At 56.8% G+C, this 17,468-nt stretch overlaps 1 protein-coding gene across 1 annotated transcript in view; it reads left to right on the top strand.

Moving 5' to 3' along the window:
* Positions 1-1,430: 1,430 nt before the first annotated feature.
* The window catches only part of LOC132583772 (polyamine-transporting ATPase 13A3-like), a 43,973-nt gene continuing 27,935 nt past the window's right edge, over positions 1,431-17,468 (top strand). Inside the window, exons 1-9 of the mRNA XM_060255426.1 lie at positions 1,431-1,533; positions 10,452-10,536; positions 10,983-11,076; positions 12,920-13,093; positions 14,064-14,246; positions 14,451-14,602; positions 14,908-14,977; positions 15,083-15,217; positions 15,359-15,431. Of these exons, the coding sequence (XP_060111409.1) occupies positions 11,026-11,076; positions 12,920-13,093; positions 14,064-14,246; positions 14,451-14,602; positions 14,908-14,977; positions 15,083-15,217; positions 15,359-15,431 (838 nt within the window). The 5' untranslated portion in view covers positions 1,431-1,533; positions 10,452-10,536; positions 10,983-11,025. The remainder of the gene's footprint in view (positions 1,534-10,451; positions 10,537-10,982; positions 11,077-12,919; positions 13,094-14,063; positions 14,247-14,450; positions 14,603-14,907; positions 14,978-15,082; positions 15,218-15,358; positions 15,432-17,468) is intronic.

The raw sequence follows: 17,468 nt of genomic DNA on the forward strand, positions 1-17,468 counted from the left end.
ATAACTGGGAGAATCAGGCTGCTGTCACCTCTTATGGATTGTTGCTTCATATTCCTAGTAATAGGGATAATATGGCTATTATTTATTGCCACCTATTATGAATTATTGCTGTCATATTATTCTATCTAGGTTAGTGTTATGATTGTGGCCGAGGAAGGTATATTATTCCCTCACAACAATGAGAATTATAGACTGGCGTGCGGGGTGGGGGTGGGGGTGTTGGGTTGAAGCAGCAGAACAAAGTCCGTGTCCAGCAGGGGCACCCTGAAGCCCAGCCAAGCTCGTCAGGTCAGGAGCTTTGTGGGCCTACCGCTTCCTCAAGAGACACTGACATGGGAGGCTGCTGGATCTGAACCACATGGCCTTCCAGGGCAGTCTCCTGTTTGCCACTTCTAGTCTCATTTTGGGTTGCTAAATCCCCAGGTAAGGGCAGGGGATCCCCTGGTTTGGAGGCCCTCCCCCCACTTCAGGGTCATCAGAAAGCGGGGGGGGGGATGTCTGCTGGGCACTCCATTATTCCCTAGGGAGACTGATTCCCATACGGCATAATGGAGAATTGATCCGCAGTTATCTGGGGCTTGGGGGGGGGGCTGCTTTTTGAGGTAGAGACACCAAATTTGCAGCACAGCATCCAGGGCCTCTCCCCAAAATACCCTCCAAGTTTCAAAAGGATTGGACCAGGGGGTCCAATTCTACGAGCTCCAAAAGAACGTTCCCCTATTCATTATTTCCAATGGAGGGAAGGCATTTAAATGGTTTGTGGTCCCTTTGAATGTGATGGCCAGAACTGCCTTTGGAGTTCAAGTGTGCTTGTCACACCCTTGCTGCTGGCCCCACCCCCAAAGTCTCCTGGGCCCACCCCCAATGTCTCCTGGCTCCGCCCCCAATGTCTCCTGGCCCCGCCCCCAATGTCTCCTGGCCCCACCCCCAATGTCTCCTGGCTCCGCCCCCAATGTCTCCTGGCCCCACCCCCATGTCTCCTGGCTCCGCCCCCAATGTGGCCGCCCCCATGTCTCCTGGCCGCCCCCATGTCTCCTGGCTCCGCCCCCAATGTCTCCTGGCTCCGCCCCCCATGTCTCCTGGCCACACCCCTAAAGGCCCTGGCAACCCTAGCCGGACTCGAACTTTGTTCTGCTGCGAATTCTAACCCCACGTGTTGCCGGCTCCAGCAGCGACCCCCAAGCCGGGTTCCTCCCCCTCCCCTCCCCCTTTTTCTCCTCCAGCCCCCAAATCGGCCGCCTGAGGGGGCGGACTACATTTCCCATCACGCCCCGCGCAGCCGGCTAAGTGCCGTGAGGCATTGCGCCAAGCTCGAAGCGCCGGCGCATGCGCCTTCTCCCGCCACTTTCCCGGCAGCCCTTGGGAGGAAGCGGTCTGCCTCGGACGAGCGGCGCGCTCGCGTTTCCCGGCGGCCGCCGCGCCAGGACCGACCCCCCCCCGTCTCCGCAGCGGGAAGACGCGCTTCCGGCCCCGCCCCTTTCTTCGAACCCCCCCCTCCCCGCGCCGGGAGATGTGATGAGGGGCCCAGAGCGGGTGAGTCACGTGCGGGGGGCGGGGAGATCGCTGTCACGTGGGGCCGGGGAGGCCATGCGGCGCGCGGGGGGGGGGAACGCCCTCCTTGCAAGTGGAAAAGTAGCTCACAAGGGAGGAAGGGTTAGGCCAGGGGTGGCCAAAAGGAAAGGTCCCCTGTGCAAGCACCAGTCCTTACATAAGAGAAGCCATGTTGGATCAGGCCAGTGGCCCCTCCAGTCCAACACTGTGGCCAATATATGTGTGTGTGTATACACTCACTCACACACACACATACACACACACTGTGGCTAATAGCCACTGATGGACCTCTGCTCCATATTTGTATCCAATCCCCTCTTGAAGCTGGCTATGCTTGTAGCCTCCACCACCTCCTGTGGCAGTGAATTCCACATGTTAATCACCCTTTGGGTGAAGAAGGACTTCCTTTGATCCGTTTCCGATTCTGGGGTGACAGTGCTTTCACAACGTTTTCACGGCAGACTTTTCACAGGGTGGTTTGCCATTGCCTTCCCCAGTCATCTACACCAGGGGTGGCCAACGGTAGCTCTTCAGATGTTTTTTTTTGCCTACAACTCCCATCAGTCCCAGCCAGCATGGCCAATGGCTGGGGCTGATGGGAGTTGTAGGCAAAAAAAAATCTGGAGAGCTACCGTTGGCCACCCCTGATCTACACTTTCTCCCCAGCAAACTGGGGACTCATTTTACCGACCTCGGAAGGATGGAAGGCTGAGTCAACCTGGAGCTGGCTACCTGAAAACCCAGCTACCGCCGGGGATCGAACTCAGGTCGTGAGCAGAGCTTAGGACTGCAGTACTGCAGCTTTAACACTCTGTGCCACAGGGCTCTTAATATAAGAGCCCGCGTAAAATAAACATCAGATGTTTGAGAGCCGCAAGACCTGAACATCAGATGTTTGAGAGCTGCAAGACAGGAAGGAAGCAAACAGATGGGAAGGGAGGACGGAGAGAAAGAAAAAAACTGGCTTGGCTTGTATTTAAAAGCATTCTCCAATGCGGCAATGGGGGCTTTGAAAGCCACGCAATATGTGTGAAAGAGCCACATGTGGCTCCCAAGCCCCAGTTTGGCCACCCTTGGGTAAGTCCTTTTAGCCTCACAGAAGCATTTGAGGACTGGAGGCCATTTTGTCCCAGGCATGAGAGCCGGTGTCGTCTGGTGGGACTAGGGTCTGGAGACCCAGCCCTGAATTCCTGCATCTGCCATGGAAGCTCCTGGTTAATTTAGGCAAGTCACACGCTTAACATTGCAGAGCTCTTGTGAGGCTAAGAGAAGAACGCAGGCTGCTTAAGGGGTCCGTCCCCCCCCCCCCCCGGGGAAGAAGGCGGGGAATTAATTATGTCAATAAAAATAAATGAAGCAGGTCATCCTGATGCCAAAGTTGCTTGAAGGCTTCTGTGTCCAGACTCCAAACACAAAGCACAGTGCGCGTGGTATCTTTTGCTGGGTCTAGCTGCAATGACCCAAAAGAGTGGGCAAGCGTTTGAAGTCACTACAACTCTTTATAAGACTGGATCCCAACCTAAAAGCTGAAAAGGAAGGAGGCGCGGAGAGGAAGATATTCTAGGCCTTGATTTTAAAGAACCTTTTTCAATGACATTTTTGGGCAAGTATTACACACTGATGCGTTTGACACAAGGCTGCATGTGATTCCTCTAAATAAGAGAGAGGGAAAATACAGTATTTTTCCACTGAAATTCCAAAGGCCAGCAGACTTCCTTTGATCGCTCTGACACATGCAGAGTGGAGAACAGAAGAGAAGCCCTGTTGGATCAGGCCAGTGGCCCCTCCAGTCCAACACTCTGTGTCACATAAGAACATAAGAGAAGCCATGTTGGATCAGGCCAATGGCCCCTCCAGTCCAACACTCTGTGTCACATAAGAACATCAGAGAAGCCATGCTGGATCAGGCCAATGGCCCCTCCAGTCCAACACTCTGTGTCACATAAGAACATAAGAGAAGCCATGTTGGATCAGGCCAATGGCCCCTCCAGTCCAACACTCTGTGTCACATAAGAACATAAGAGAAGCCATGTTGGATCAGGCCAATGGCCCCTCCAGTCCAACACTCTGTGTCACATAAGAACAAAAGAGAAGCCCTGTTGGATCAGGCCAGTGGCCCCTCCAGTCCAACACTCTGTGTCACATAAGAACATAAGAGAAGCCCTGTTGGATCAGGCCAATGGCCCATCCAGTCCAACACTCTGTGTCACATAAGAACATAAGAGAAGCCCTGTTGGATCAGGCCAATGGCCCATCCAGTCCAGCACTCTGTGTCACATAAGAACATAAGAGAAGCCATGTTGGATCAGGCCAATGGCCCCTCCAGTCCAACACTCTGTGTCACATAAGAACAGAAGAGGAGCCATGTTGGGTGTCTGTTGTGGGGGAGAAAGGGAAAGGAGATTGTAGGCCGCTCTGAGACTCTGTCCTTAAAGGGCAGCTTCTGGGAGAGCCCGCTCAGCCCCACTCGCATCACAGGGTGCCTGTTGTGGGGGAGGAAGGGAAAGGAGATTGTAGGCTGCTCTGAGACTCTGTCCTTGAAAGGGCAGCTTCTGGGAGAGCTCTCTCAGCCCCACCCACCTCACAGGGTGTCTGTTGTGGGGGAGGAAGGGAAAGGAGATAGTAGAACAAAGCAGTAGACAAGTGCACCTTTAAGACCAACTAAGTTTTATTTAGAATGTAAGCTTTCGTATGCTCTTAAGAGCATACGAAAGTTTGCATTCTAAATAAAACTTAGTTGGTCTTAAAGGTGCACTTGTCTACTGCTTAATTCTGTTGCTTCAGACCAACATGGCTGCCTGCTGGTATCTATCTAAAAGGAGACTGTAAGCCGCTCTGAGACTGATTCAGAGAAGAGAGGAGGGCAGGATATAAATCTGCAGTCTTCTTCAAAGAGGTCACTCTGCCCAGTTCTGAGGAGGCTCACAGAGGCCCCCCCTCACTTCTGCTTGCCTGCTGCCACAGTGCCCTGCCAGTCTTCCTCTGTGTGTGTGTATTAAGTGCCATCAAGTCACCTCCAACTGATGGCAACCCAGTGAATTCACATTCTCCAAAATGTCCTGTTGTTAGCAGTCTTACTTGGGCCTTGCGGACTGAGGAGGGCCCTTGTGGCTTCCATTTCAGGTTGGGCCTTCTTCTTTTCTTGCTCCTTCCAGCTGGGTCACAGAATGCAAAGTCTCCTGGGGTGTCCCTTGTTTCTCCAAAGGCTGCAGGGGCTCGCACAAACAGAGGCCCCTGTGCCCCAGCCCTGCACGCCTTCTCGGGTGGGTCAGAGATGAGGCTCCAGTCTCCCTTGGTGCCTGCCGTGTCTCCACCTGGGAAGGGGAACAGGAATGTGCAGCCATAAATCAGGGCTGAATGCCTGGGCTGGGCCTCTGCAGATGGAGACAGCTGCCCCTGCAGGATGGGAGCAGCACCGTTTTACAAAAGAAAAAAGAGGCCCTTCTTACCCCTGAGGGCTGGACCACACAGCTGCAGATGCTCCACCCCTTGCGGAACCTGGGAGCTTCTCAGCCCTGCTGGAGTCGGTGAGGATTCTGGCACCCCAGAGTTTCCAGAGTCAGTCCTGAAGAGGAGTATTTCATCTGCTGGTGTGCCATGGGCCAGATCTCCCCACAGGGCTTGTCATGGCTTCTTTGGGCTGACTTCCTTCAAGTCTGGGCAGGCCCCTGGATATTTCAGTTGGGAAGGGCAGGAATATGCTGCCCTCCTTTATTTTTGTCCTAGAACGTCCTGTAATTGTCGCCTTTGCCTGGGTTGTGCAGGGCATGCCGGAGAAGAACTCCTGGGAATCCAACCCAGCCGTTCAGGCTCCTGCCCTAACCTGCCAAGCCTCTCCTTGCTTCCGGGGAACCCAGAAATCCCCGCACTCAGCCCACCCTGCTCGAACTCCCCGAGAGCCCAGGTGCCCTGGCACTGGAAGAGAGGCTGGCGAGCAAAGCCCAGAGACCTAACGGGCTTCCAGTACCCAGCCCAAGCAAACCGCCGAATCTTTGCCCTGGAGGAAAAGCCGTTGTGATGTGGAGAAGCGATAGTCCTGAACAGAAGAGGGGGGGTGTGAAGCAGTTCCCCTTCAGGTGTGGGTGGGGCCCTTCCTCCCCACGTCCTGCCCCTGTGGTGCTTTGGCTCTGTCGGTGCTCCTGGGGACACGGGGAAGCAGGCTTCTCTCGCCTCCGTTCAGACATGAAGATCTCTGCGGCCTGCTGAGCTGCAGTTGCCAAAGCTCCGCAAGCAGCCAGGTGGATCAGCCTGGGGCACCAGTTCCAAAGGGAAGAGCAGGAGTCCAGCAGCAGGCGAAGGACTAACAACACGTGTGGCTGAGGAGTGAGCTGGGACTCGTGGAAGCTCTTCCGCAGCTGCAAGTGTCGATTGTCTTTCAGGTGTTGCTGGACTCTGGCTCTTTTCTCCAGCTGCAGGCAGGCTGACATGGCCGCCCATCGCAAACTAAGAAAGTGTCTCTCAAAGCTTCCCTGTCAGGCCAAAGGACAGAAGGTTGGCTCTGTTCCTGTTTTGGCAACATAGCAGATGCAGGCCGAACAGAAGGAACAGGGAGGTCCAAACCTCCCCTTCTGCCTCTTCCAGTTTTGGGAGGGGGGCTCGTCTCGGAGTAAGGGAAACTCACTCCTGCTCTCTCATGGGGTAGAGGAGCTGTGGCCTAGGCAGCCTTTGGCATAGTTTTCAGGATGAGGCTGGGGAAAATCTGGTGGCCTGGATCCTAAAAATGTTGTGCTGCCGCTTAAGCATTTTGAAAGCGCTTCCAGCCCCATAGAGACGGTGGCTCAGTGGTAGAGCATCTGCTTGGTAAGCAGAAGGTCCCAGGTTCAATCCCTGGCATCTCCAACTCAAAAGGGTCCAGGCAAAAAGGTCTGAAAAACCTCAGCTGGAGACCCTGGAGAGCTGCTGCCAGTCTGAGTAGACAAGACTGACTTAGATGGACCAAGGGTCTGATTCAGTAGAAGGCAGCTTCATATGTTCATATGAGACGAACTATCTGGGAGTTCTGGCTGTGCCTTGCCCCCCACATCCCGCCCTAGATCCTCCCCCAGCTCTGAAATGGTTTCTGACCAGCTTTCTTGCCCTATCCCAGAGACCCCTCTGACCCCACGTCCTCCCTGGGCCCCGTCTCCCTTTCTGCGGCTGGGGGATCTGGCCATCTGGAACCCAGAGAATGTACACAGAGTGCTTGCAGGTGCTCTAGGAAATGCTCTGTGTTGCGAGGGGACGCATTAGCCTAAGAGGAAGTGAGGTGCCGGTCGGTAAACTTCCCTCCTGGCAGTCGTCGGGAGCAGGATGCGGCAGGCAGAGCGAGAGCCAGGGGAGGGCTGGGTGCCAGGACACGTCCATTGTGTCTCTTGCCCCTTTGCACATAGCTCCTTGCCACAACTTCAGGAAGCTTGAAACTGGATCCAGGGTTTTATTTGTTAAACAAACAAACAGCTGATTAAACCTGCCTGTCTGGAAAGATGAGTGTTGCATCTCCCTCCCCTCCCCTCCCCTGCCCACCCCCACCCCACAAATGCATGAGCGTGAAGTCCTTGGTTATGCAGCTGGGCAGGAAGGAGTGGGGTGGGGTGGGGGAGGATCCCCAGGTGCAGGCCAGGTGAGGAGAGATGCCGCACATGCAGGTCTGCTTTCTCTCACCTCTAGAGTGTTGAGCAGGGTGGGGCTGCATCCGTAAGCATTCTTTCCCCCTGGGCCTGTGTTTATAGCAAACGTCCTTGTTTACAGAAATAATTATACCCTCCCTTTCCACCTTAAATTGGCCTCCAAGACGGCTTGAAAACAACCCGTTACAATAAAACGACATCTTAAAAAACCTGGATCCAGCAGCCAGCAATAAGGAATGCAAAATAAGGGATTTTAAGCAATGCTGCTAAGAGATCATTTGAAAATGTTTTCCGTTGAAACCTAAAGGAGAATAGTCGGTACTCGAAGAGCCGGGGAGGATCGTGGGAAAGGCCCTGCTTCCAGCTGCGGGGTACCTGGTTCCGCCCTTGGAGCTGGGCCTCAGCAGAGGCTCCGGATGCCTGGAAGAATTTGCAGAGGGTCAGGTGGCCCTTTGGATAGGAAAGATCTGTGTGCTTTGGTGGGTGCTTGGAAACAAATGGGAAGCCCGTGAGGATCTTTGAGCTTTGCCACTGGGATGTGGTTGACTCTGCAACACACACACACACACACACACACACACACACACACACACACCGTGAATAGCAGCCTGCCTGTTCTATTTGGAACCAGTAGGTGGCTCTGGCTGGCTGCTGTCCTCAGATCTCGGAAGCTGGAGAGCCTGCCAAGAGAGTCTGGGGTGGCTACGCAGAGGCAGGCTGCAGGAAGCCGCCTGTGTTGGTCTCTTGCGACTTGGCCACACTTTCCACCGCCAGAGCCCTGTGCTGTCACATGAGGAGAAGAAGAAGGAGGAGGCTGCAGATTTATACCCTGCCCTTCTCTCTGAATCAGAGACTCAGAGTGGCTTACAACCTCCTATATCTCCCAACCCACAACAGGCACCCTGTGAGGTGGGTGGGGCTGAGAGGGCTCCCACAGCAGCTGCCCTTTCAAGGACAACTCTTGCGAGAGCTCTGGCTGACCCAAGGCCATTCCAGCAGCTGCAAGTGGAGGAGTGGGGAATCAAACCCGGTTCTCCCAGATAAGAGAGGTCTGGCTGACCCAAGGCCATTCCAGCAGGTGCAAGTGGAGGAGTGGGGAATCCAACCCGGTTCTCCCCGATAAGAGAGCTCTGGCTGACCCAAGGCCATTCCAGCAGGTGCAAGTGGAGGAGTGGGGAATCAAACCCGGTTCTCCCAGATAAGAGAGCTCTGGCTGACCCAAGGCCATTCTAGCAGGTGCAAGTGGAGGAGTGGGGAATCAAACCCTGTTCTCCCAGATAAGAGAGCTCTGGCTGACCCAAGGCCATTCCAGCAGCTGCAAGTGAAGGAGTGGGGAATCAAACCCGGTTCTCCCAGATAAGAGAGCTCTGGCTGACCCAAGGCCATTCCAGCAGGTGCAAGTGGAGGAGTGGGGAATCCAACCCGGTTCTCCCCGATAAGAGAGCTCTGGCTGACCCAAGGCCATTCCAGCAGGTGCAAGTGGAGGAGTGGGGAATCCAACCCGGTTCTCCCAGATAAGAGAGCTCTGGCTGACCCAAGGCCATTCCAGCAGGTGCAAGTGGAGGAGTGGGGAATCCAACCCGGTTCTCCCCGATAAGAGAGCTCTGGCTGACCCAAGGCCATTCCAGCAGGTGCAAGTGGAGGAGTGGGGAATCAAACCCGGTTCTCCCAGATAAGAGAGCTCTGGCTGACCCAAGGCCATTCCAGCAGGTGCAAGTGGAGGAGTGGGGAATCAAACCCGGTTCTCCCAGATAAGAGAGCTCTGGCTGACCCAAGGCCATGCCAGCAGGTGCAAGTGGAGGAGTGGGGAATCAAACCCGGTTCTCCCATATAAGAGAGCTCTGGCTGACCCAAGGCTATTCCAGCAGGTGCAAGTGGAGGAGTGGGGAATCAAACCCGGTTCTCCCAGATAAGAGAGCTCTGGCTGACCCAAGGCCATTCCAGCAGGTGCAAGTGGAGGAGTGGGGAATCAAACCCGGTTCTCCCAGATAAGAGAGCTCTGGCTGACCCAAGGCCATTCCAGCAGGTGCAAGTGGAGGAGTGGGGAATCAACCCCGGTTCTCCCAGATAAGAGAGCTCTGGCTGACCCAAGGCCATTCCAGCAGCTGCAACTGGAGGAGTGGGGAATCAAACCCGGTTCTCCCAGATAAGAGAGCTCTGGCTGACCCAAGGCCATTCCAGCAGGTGCAAGTGGAGGAGTGGGGAATCCAACCCGGTTCTCCCAGATAAGAGAGCTCTGGCTGACCCAAGGCCATTCCAGCAGGTGCAAGTGGAGGAGTGGGGAATCAAACCCAGTTCTCCCAGATAAGAGCTATGGCTGACTCAAGGCCATTCCAGCAGCTGCAAGTGGAGGAGTGGGGAATCAAACCCGGTTCTCCCAGATAAGAGGCCGCACACTTCACCACTACACCAAACTGGCTCTCTGATTTCCACCAAACTGAGGTGGGAATCCAGCATGTGTGTTACCAGGTGCAGAGACCTGTGGCACAGTCAGCAAAGGACGGGGCTGGTGATCCTTGGCATTCAGCAGCAAGGCTGGATGTAGGTGTACCGAAGCTGCATAGCTGATCTTTTACAGGGTGCACCACCCAGACGAGCCGACGACTGCAGCCGTGGCTCGCTTTTCTGCCTAGCAACGGGGTATCCACGTTCCACGGGCGGAGCGTCATTTTTGCTGGCCATCATTTAGCCAGTCGAGGCACCTGTTCCAAAATCCCCACACCTTCACTTGGGTTAGATTTAACGAAGAAACAGAGATGGGTGTTAAAAGCAGGCGGAGGCTTCCTTCCTTCCTTCCTTCCTCCAGATGCCCCCGCCGGTAGTTTCATGTAGCTTCTTTGTGAGCTGCTGGCATTAAGGTTGTGAGCGGCTGCATCAATTAGCTTGCTCTGGGGCCATTTTTCCTGAGCTAAGACTAAAGTGTGTGAGCTGGAGGCTAAAAAACTGTGAGCCGACTCACACTAACTCAGCTTAGAGGGAACCCCCGCAGCGTCAGTCTCTGGGGGCGCTGGGGGATGACGCAGACCTGTGGCCAGGGCTTGAGAGGCCATGAGAGGCAGCCAGTGGCCTTTGGAGTGCACTGGAGCTGAGCTGGCTGGACACAGGACCTCCCTCGGGGTGGGCATGACCGCTGCTGCCCAGCTCCGCTGAAGACCTGAGACGTTTCTGTTCCCTCGACTTGCCGGTGCTCGCTGACACCCCCTTGGGCTCCCCTGGGAACTGGCCGGGCCGTCTCCTCGGGCCTCCCTCTCTCTGATCTGATGAGCCTCTTCCCCCATCTGTCTCTCCCCACAGTTCCTGAGGAGGCTGCCCCCCTCTCCGTCCTGGATGTGGCCGGTGGATCCGGGGCCCTACAGCTGACACAGTGACAAAATCTGCCGTAAGTTGGCTGCTGGAGGAGCTCTCTGGACCCTCTCTAGGCATGGGTGACTCTGCCAGCGAAGCGTCCTCCCAGCCCCCACCCGGGGAGGCTGCTGCTGCCTTAGCAAGGCCTGTGCGCCACAACCACAGGCTCGTGGTTGAGAGGGGGACAACAGGGGACGGCATTCACGGCTGAGAATAGCTGCCCTCAAGTGAGCGGCTGGGGCTGGGCTGGCGTGCGGAGACTGTCCGGCAGGGCTGTTTGTCCTGGGGAGGGGGGGTGGACACTGGTGCATTTGGCGGAGCTGCCTCTGGCTCTGGGGAGGAGGCTGAGCTGCGTTTCCGCAGGAGGGGTGGAGCGTCTCCGCGCCCAGGGACCCCGGCTTGGCTTGAGGCAGAGCCGCCTGTGGGCTGGAGCCAGGCTGTGCCTCTTCACGTGGGCCCCGCTCTCCCTTTTCCCTTTAGGAGCCTGGAGGTGGGGTAGGTGTGTAACCCACAGGAAGGAGACATGGAGAGAGCGGCCGAGACGTTTGTGAACCGCAACGAGGAAGACGAGATGGTCAGTGGATTCGGGGCTGTGGCGTCTCCTTTCCAGACCCAGCTGCTGCATCCGCTAGATCAGGCCCTTGGGCGACCCAGAGTGCACGCAAACACCTCTCCTGAATGAGACCCCTCTGGGTCCACCAAGGTCAGCTCAGACTGGCAGCGGCTCTCCAGAGTCCCAGGCTGGGGGTTTTCATATCCCCCCCACCTGCTGCTTTCAACAGGCGATGCTGCCAGAGAGTGCACCTGGGACCTTCTGCATCCAAATCGGACGCTCTGCTGCTGGACCACCATGGCCCCTTCCCTGAGGAACTGCTGCAGAACTGCTCCCACCCCACACACCCCAGTTCCAGCTCCACTGCCCCCTCCCCTCACTGGTCTGAAGCAGCCGTTCATCTCCTCGGCCAACAGCACAGAAGGAAATGACCTCCACGGGGGAAGCCCCTCTCTCTTTCCCCTCAGAGTTTGGGCATGGGTGGGGGGATGCTCCTGTAGGGAGACCTGTCTTGCTGTTCTGACCTTCCTAGAGAGGACTGGGGGCATTCAGGGGCAGCTGGGGGAGGGGCTATGGCTGGGGGCAGAGGCGCTGCTTGGTGTGCAGAAGGCCCCAGGTTCAGTCCTCAGCAGCAACATCTCCAGTGAAGAAGGAACAGGCAGGAGGGGATGGGGAAGACCTTTCGCTGGCTGAGAGCCTGGAGACAGAGCCATTGCCAGGCTGAGTGGCCAAGGATGGGCCGAAGGTCTGGTTGGTTGCTGGAGGGATGGTGGCTGAGTGGTAGAGCATCTGCTTGTTAAGCAGAAGGTCCCAGGTTCAATCCCTAACATCTCCAACCAAAAAGGGTCCAGGCAAGTAGGCATGAAAAACCTCAGCTTGAGACCCTGGAGGGCTGCTGCCAGTCTGAGTAGACAAGACTAACTTTGATGGACTGAGAGGTAAGCAGAAGGTCCCAGGTTCAGTCCCTGGCATCTCCAACTAAAAGGGTCCAGGCAAGTAGGCATGAAAAACCTCAGCTTGGGACCCTGGAGGGCTGCTGCCAGTCTGAGTAGACAAGACTAACTTTGATGGACTGAGGGGTAAGCAGAAGGTCCCAGGTTCAGTCCCTGGCATCTCCAACTAAAAGGGTCCAGGCAAGTAGGCATGAAAAACCTCAGCTTGGGACCCTGGAGGGCTGCTGCCAGTCTGAGTAGACAAGACTAACTTTGATGGACTGAGGGGTAAGCAGAAGGTCCCAGGTTCAGTCCCTGGCATCTCCAACTAAAAGGGTCCAGGCAAGTAGGCGTGAAAAACCTCAGCTTGAGTCCCTGGAGAGCCACTGCCAGTCTGAGTAGACAAGACGGACTTTGATGGACCCAGGGGGGTCTGATTCAGTAGAAGGCAGCTTCATAGGTTCATATCTAGGGAGGGACGGTGGCTCAGTGGTGGAGCATCTGCTTGGTAAGCAGAAGATCCCAGGTTCAATCCCCGGCATCTCCAACTCAAAAGGGTCCAGGCAAATAGGTGTGAAAAACCTCAGCTTGGGACCCTGGAGAGCCGCTGCCAGTCTGAGAAGACAAGACTGATTTTGATGGACCAAGGGTCTGATTCAGTATGATGCAGCTTCATATGTTCATATATGTTCATACGTTCCACAGGAGGCAGCTTCAGGTGCCCTGGGGCAATAGCCACCCCTGCTGGCCTGCATTGGCTGGGCATGGAGAGCCTGGGGTGGGAAAGCCCTCTGTGTTTTGGCCCCTGCTCTTCCTGGGCAGTCCCAAGCTGGGGGCTGGAAAACGTCCTAACGGGCTGGCCTGCGTTGGGGTTGGGTGGGCATCTTTGCCCTTTCTGCTGCTGTGCCCAACTCCCCGTGCCCTCCACGCAGGAAATCTCCGGCTACAGGCCCTGCTGCTGGAAAGTGGCGCTGGTCTCGCTGGGCACGGTCTGCAGCGGAGGGTTCCTCCTCCTCTTCCTCTACTGGCTGCCGGAGCTGAGCGTGAAGTGGACCTGCCAGGCTGTGCCGCTGCAGGATGCCCGGGTGGTGCTGCTGCGGACCACGGTAGGGACCCCGTGGAAGGCTCTCAGAGAGGGTGCCCTCCCTCCCAAGAGGGCGTGGCCTTTGCTGGCTCTTCCCCCTCCCCCCTGCACACAGACCCTCTCTCCCCTCAGGTCTTTTCTCTCCCGGTGCAAGCCAGGGGCGCGCAGCGCCTTCCAGAACCTTTCTTGGCCCCCACCCAGGGTTCTTGCCCAGTGGGGCTTCTGATTTGGTCTGATCAGCTTTGCAGATTACAACACCGCTCTTTCAGGGGCAGCTGCAGCCACAGGACTTGTTTTATTCTCTCTCTTTGCTCTTGCCGATGGCTTTTTTTTTTTTAAATTGCTCCTCTTCCCCTTTGGACTTGGAAGATTATTTGTTGGAGATGCTTCAGGCTGATCCTGCATGGAGCAGGGGGTTGGACTAGATGGTCTCTAGGGACCCTTCCAGCTCTAGGATTCTATTCCACTGCTTGCATTTTGTGGCTGCCTGCACCCTGGGTCAGAATTGTTGGGCCCCCTTTGGCATAAGCAGTCTACGGCAGGCACACCCGCCCCTCCCCCCTGCCCAGTCTGCCAGCACGCAGGCCGGAATTGTGGCACCCAGAGGGAGGGAAGGAAGCACAGGTGGCAGAGAAACAAAAAGAGTGTTTTCCTCCTCCTTTCTCTGTGATCTGTTTTGAAGAGAGCAGCTTGCTCATCTCACAGCTGAAGAGTGCTCCCCTGGCTCTTTCCCTGCATCCCCACAAACACCAGCAGGCAGGCAAGGCTGAGGGTGCTCCCCCAGCCGCTGTTCGGTATGAGCAGGCAGGCCAGGGGTGGGCTGAGCTGCTCCTTCATGGGAGGTCCCCAGTCCTCCACAGAGCCCTGGGGAGAAGCCACCGCCAGAGGCCTGGCCTCAGGGGTCCGACGCCAGAGATGGCAGCAGCGTGTGTCCGTGCCATGGTGCCGTGACAGCAGCAGTTCACCTTTGCCGCCGCCTTCTCCTCCTGCAGGATGAGTTCCGGACGTGGTCCCGAGTGCGGGTGCGCTCTCTCTTTGCTCCCGGCTCCCAGCCCTTGGGCTTCCCACAGCTGCCGTCGGAGAGCAAGAGGCCCCTGTGGCAGGCCAGCCAGCTGGAGGACTGGGAGGGCCAGGCGGGGCTTCTCTCCCCACCAGCCAGTGGAGAGCAGACAGAGGTGAGCTGGCGGGGGGGGGGGGGGCGGCTGGCAGCCTCTCTGGTGGAAGGGGAGGGGAAGGGGCCCTGGAGAAAGAGCCGCTGCCAGTCTGCGTAGACAAGACTGCCCTGGATGCTGTGATGCAGCAGAAAGCAGCTTTGCGTGTGCTCTGGAGGGGCCCCGCATGCTGTGGAGGCGCTCACCAAGAATCCTCGTCCTCTCCAGATCCGCTTCTTTGTCCACCATCACGTGCGCTACCTCTGGAGTGCCGAGTCCCAGTCCTTCCGGCGGCTCACGGCCCTGGACCTCGGGCTGCCGTGTGCCTCCCTGCACACCCTTCACGGGACAGGCCTCCCGCGCAGCACCCAGGACTACAGGTCAGGGCCCCTTCCGAGGGGCTGTGCTTCAGGGGCAGGGAAGGAGGGCTCTGCTTCTGCTTCCAGAATGGACCTCGGGCTTCAGGAGCCAGGAAAGGCCTTTCTGTGCCTGAGAGCCTGGAGGGCCCCAGCCAGCCAGGGGGGACAGGGCAGATGCAGGAGCGCAATGGGCCAACTCTGTGGAAAGCCACTTCATGTGGACAGAAATCTCATGACTGGTTGGGCACCGGTGGGGGGGGGGCTGCATCCTTTGGACAGCCCTTCTTCTGAGCACCCCCCCCCCCCCGCCCCTGTTCTCTTTGCAGGAGGCTTTTTTACGGAGCCAACCAAATTGACGTGGAAGTGCCTTCCATCCCCAAACTCCTCATCAAGGAAGTAAGTTGGCCGGGGGAGGGGGGGAACCAGAGACCGGCTGCTGCCCTCATCGGACCCCAGGAGTCTTGAAGCCCCCCTCCCCCAACGGACCTCTTCTCCCTGCAGGTGCTGAACCCCTTCTACATTTTCCAAGCCTTCAGCATGGTGCTGTGGTCCCTTGACGATTACTACTTGTACGCCTCGGCCATCCTCTTCATGTCTCTGGTGTCCATTAGCTGCTCCCTCTACACCCTGCGGAAGGTACCAGGGGGCAGGGCAGCCCAAGAGACGAGGCCTGGAGGGAGGAGGAGGAGGAGGAGGAGTCTGGCCTGGGCTCTGGGGTCTGTCTGGCCTGAAGGGAAGGCAGCTGCCGCCACTGCCCTTCTTCTCTCCCTCCTGCAGCAATACGTCCTCCTGCATGACATGGTGGCTGCACACAACGTTGTCCGCGTGACGGTGTACCGGGGCCCCCATGGTGAGTGAGCAGAGGTGCGGGGTCTGGGGCGTGCTTTCCAGCACAGGCGGCCGAGGGGAGGAGCCCTTATGAGCTCCACTTTCGTTCTGAAAGGCCAAAAAGGGCTCTGCTGCTCCAAAATGAAAGAACAACAAGCCAACGTTAGCAACCATCCCCAAAGAGATTGGTAGAGCATCTGTTTAGTAAGCAGAAGGTCCCAGGTTCAGTCCTCCAACTAAAATAAGCGTCCAGGCAAGTAGGCATGAAAAACCTCAGCTTGAGACCCTGGAGAGCCGCTGCCAGCCTGAGCAGAAAGACTGACTTTGATGGACTGAGGGGGGTCTGATTCAGTAGAAGGCAGCTTCATAGGTTCATATCGAGGGAGGGAGAGAGGGAGGGTGGCTCAGTGGTAGAACATCTGCTTGGTAAGCAGAAGGTCCCAGGTTCAATCCCCACTGGCATCTCCAACTAAAAGGGTCCAGGCAAATAGGCGTGGAAAACCTCAGCTTGAGACCCTGGAGAGCCGCTGCCAGTCTGAGTAGACAAGACTGACTTTGATGGACCCAGGGGTGGGGTCTGATTCAGTAGAAGGCAGCTTCATAAGTGTTAGGGAGGGACGGTGGCTCAGTGGTAGAGCATCTGCTTGGTAAGCAGAAGGACCCAGGCTCAATCCCTGGCATCTCCAACTAAAAAAGGTCCAGGCAAGTAGGCATGGAAAACCTCAGCTGGAGACCCTGGAGAGCTGCTGCCTGTCCGAGTAGACAAGACGGACTTTGATGGACTGAGGGGGGTCTGATTCAGTAGAAGGCAGCTTCATAGGTTCATATTGAGGGAGGGAGCGAGGGTGGCTCAGTGGTAGAGCATCTGCTTGGGAAGCAGAAGGTCTTAGGTTCAATCCCCGGCATCTCCAACTAAAAGAGTCCAGGCAAGTAGGTGTGGAAAACCTCAGCTGGAGACCCTGGAGAGCCGCTGCCTGTCCGAGTAGACAAGACGGGCTTTGATGGACCGAAGGTCTGATTCAGTAGAAGGCAGCTTCATACGTTCTTCATATGTTCCTAACCAGTCCCTGCGCCTGAAGTCTGCAGCCAGAGCCTTACTTGGGCCAGGCCGTGACCCTGAACTTGGGCTGGCCGTGTCTGGCCTTGGCTTGTGGTGCCATTGAAAACAGGAGAGCCAGTGTGGTGTAATGCTTAGAGCAGGGGTCCTCAACCTTTTTAAATAGGGGGCCAGTTCACTGTCCCTCAGACTGTTGGAGGGCCGGACTGCCGTTACTGTACAAGGCCACGGGCCGTCAGTTCTCCGTCTTCTGCATCTCTCTCCCTTCCCCACACCACACACCCTGGCCTGGGAACTCAACTCACCTTGGTATCACCTCACACTCTGTCTCCGCCGCCTCAGCCCAGTGCCGGAAGTGTGCGTTGCTAACGCAAGTTTAGGTCGAACGTCACTTCCGGTCTGATTTTGCCATAACCCGGCGGGCCGCATAAACGTCCTCAGCGGGCCGCATCTGGCCCGCGGGCCGTAGGTTGAGGACCCCTGGCTTAGAGCATCTGACCAGGAGTGCGGGAGCCTGGGCTTGAATCCACACTCTCCCATGATGCTTGCTGGGTGCTTTTCAGCTGGTCCCTCTCTGCGCCTCGCCTGCCTCACAGCAAGGTCCTTCCAGAAGGCAGCTGGGTTGGTCTCCATCACTGTCTCCGTTGCCGCTGGACTTCAGGCTGGCCGTTCTGCCTCGCAGGGCTCTTGGGAGGGTAAAATGCAGGAGGAAAAGGGTGCAGCTCTGAGGGGATGAAAAGAGGACAGCGAGACCAAACAGGAGTGGGCTGGACTCTCTGGACACGTTGCTTGTGCAGATCCATTTGGGCCCTGCTTCATTGCCAGCCCCGCCTCCCCAGCCAGCTGGAGCCTGAGGAGTGTTCCAGACCCTGGCCAGCGGCTCCAGATGTTCCCGAAGAACTAACACGAGAGATCCAACTTCACTTCCACGGAGAGCTCTAATAGCTCATCGACGCTGTCAGAGCAGATTCAGGGTTGAGCTTCAGTCAACTGGCACCCCCC

This window comes from Heteronotia binoei, chromosome 15 (assembly GCF_032191835.1).
Source record: "Heteronotia binoei isolate CCM8104 ecotype False Entrance Well chromosome 15, APGP_CSIRO_Hbin_v1, whole genome shotgun sequence".
Classification (NCBI taxonomy): Eukaryota; Metazoa; Chordata; class Lepidosauria; order Squamata; family Gekkonidae; genus Heteronotia; species Heteronotia binoei.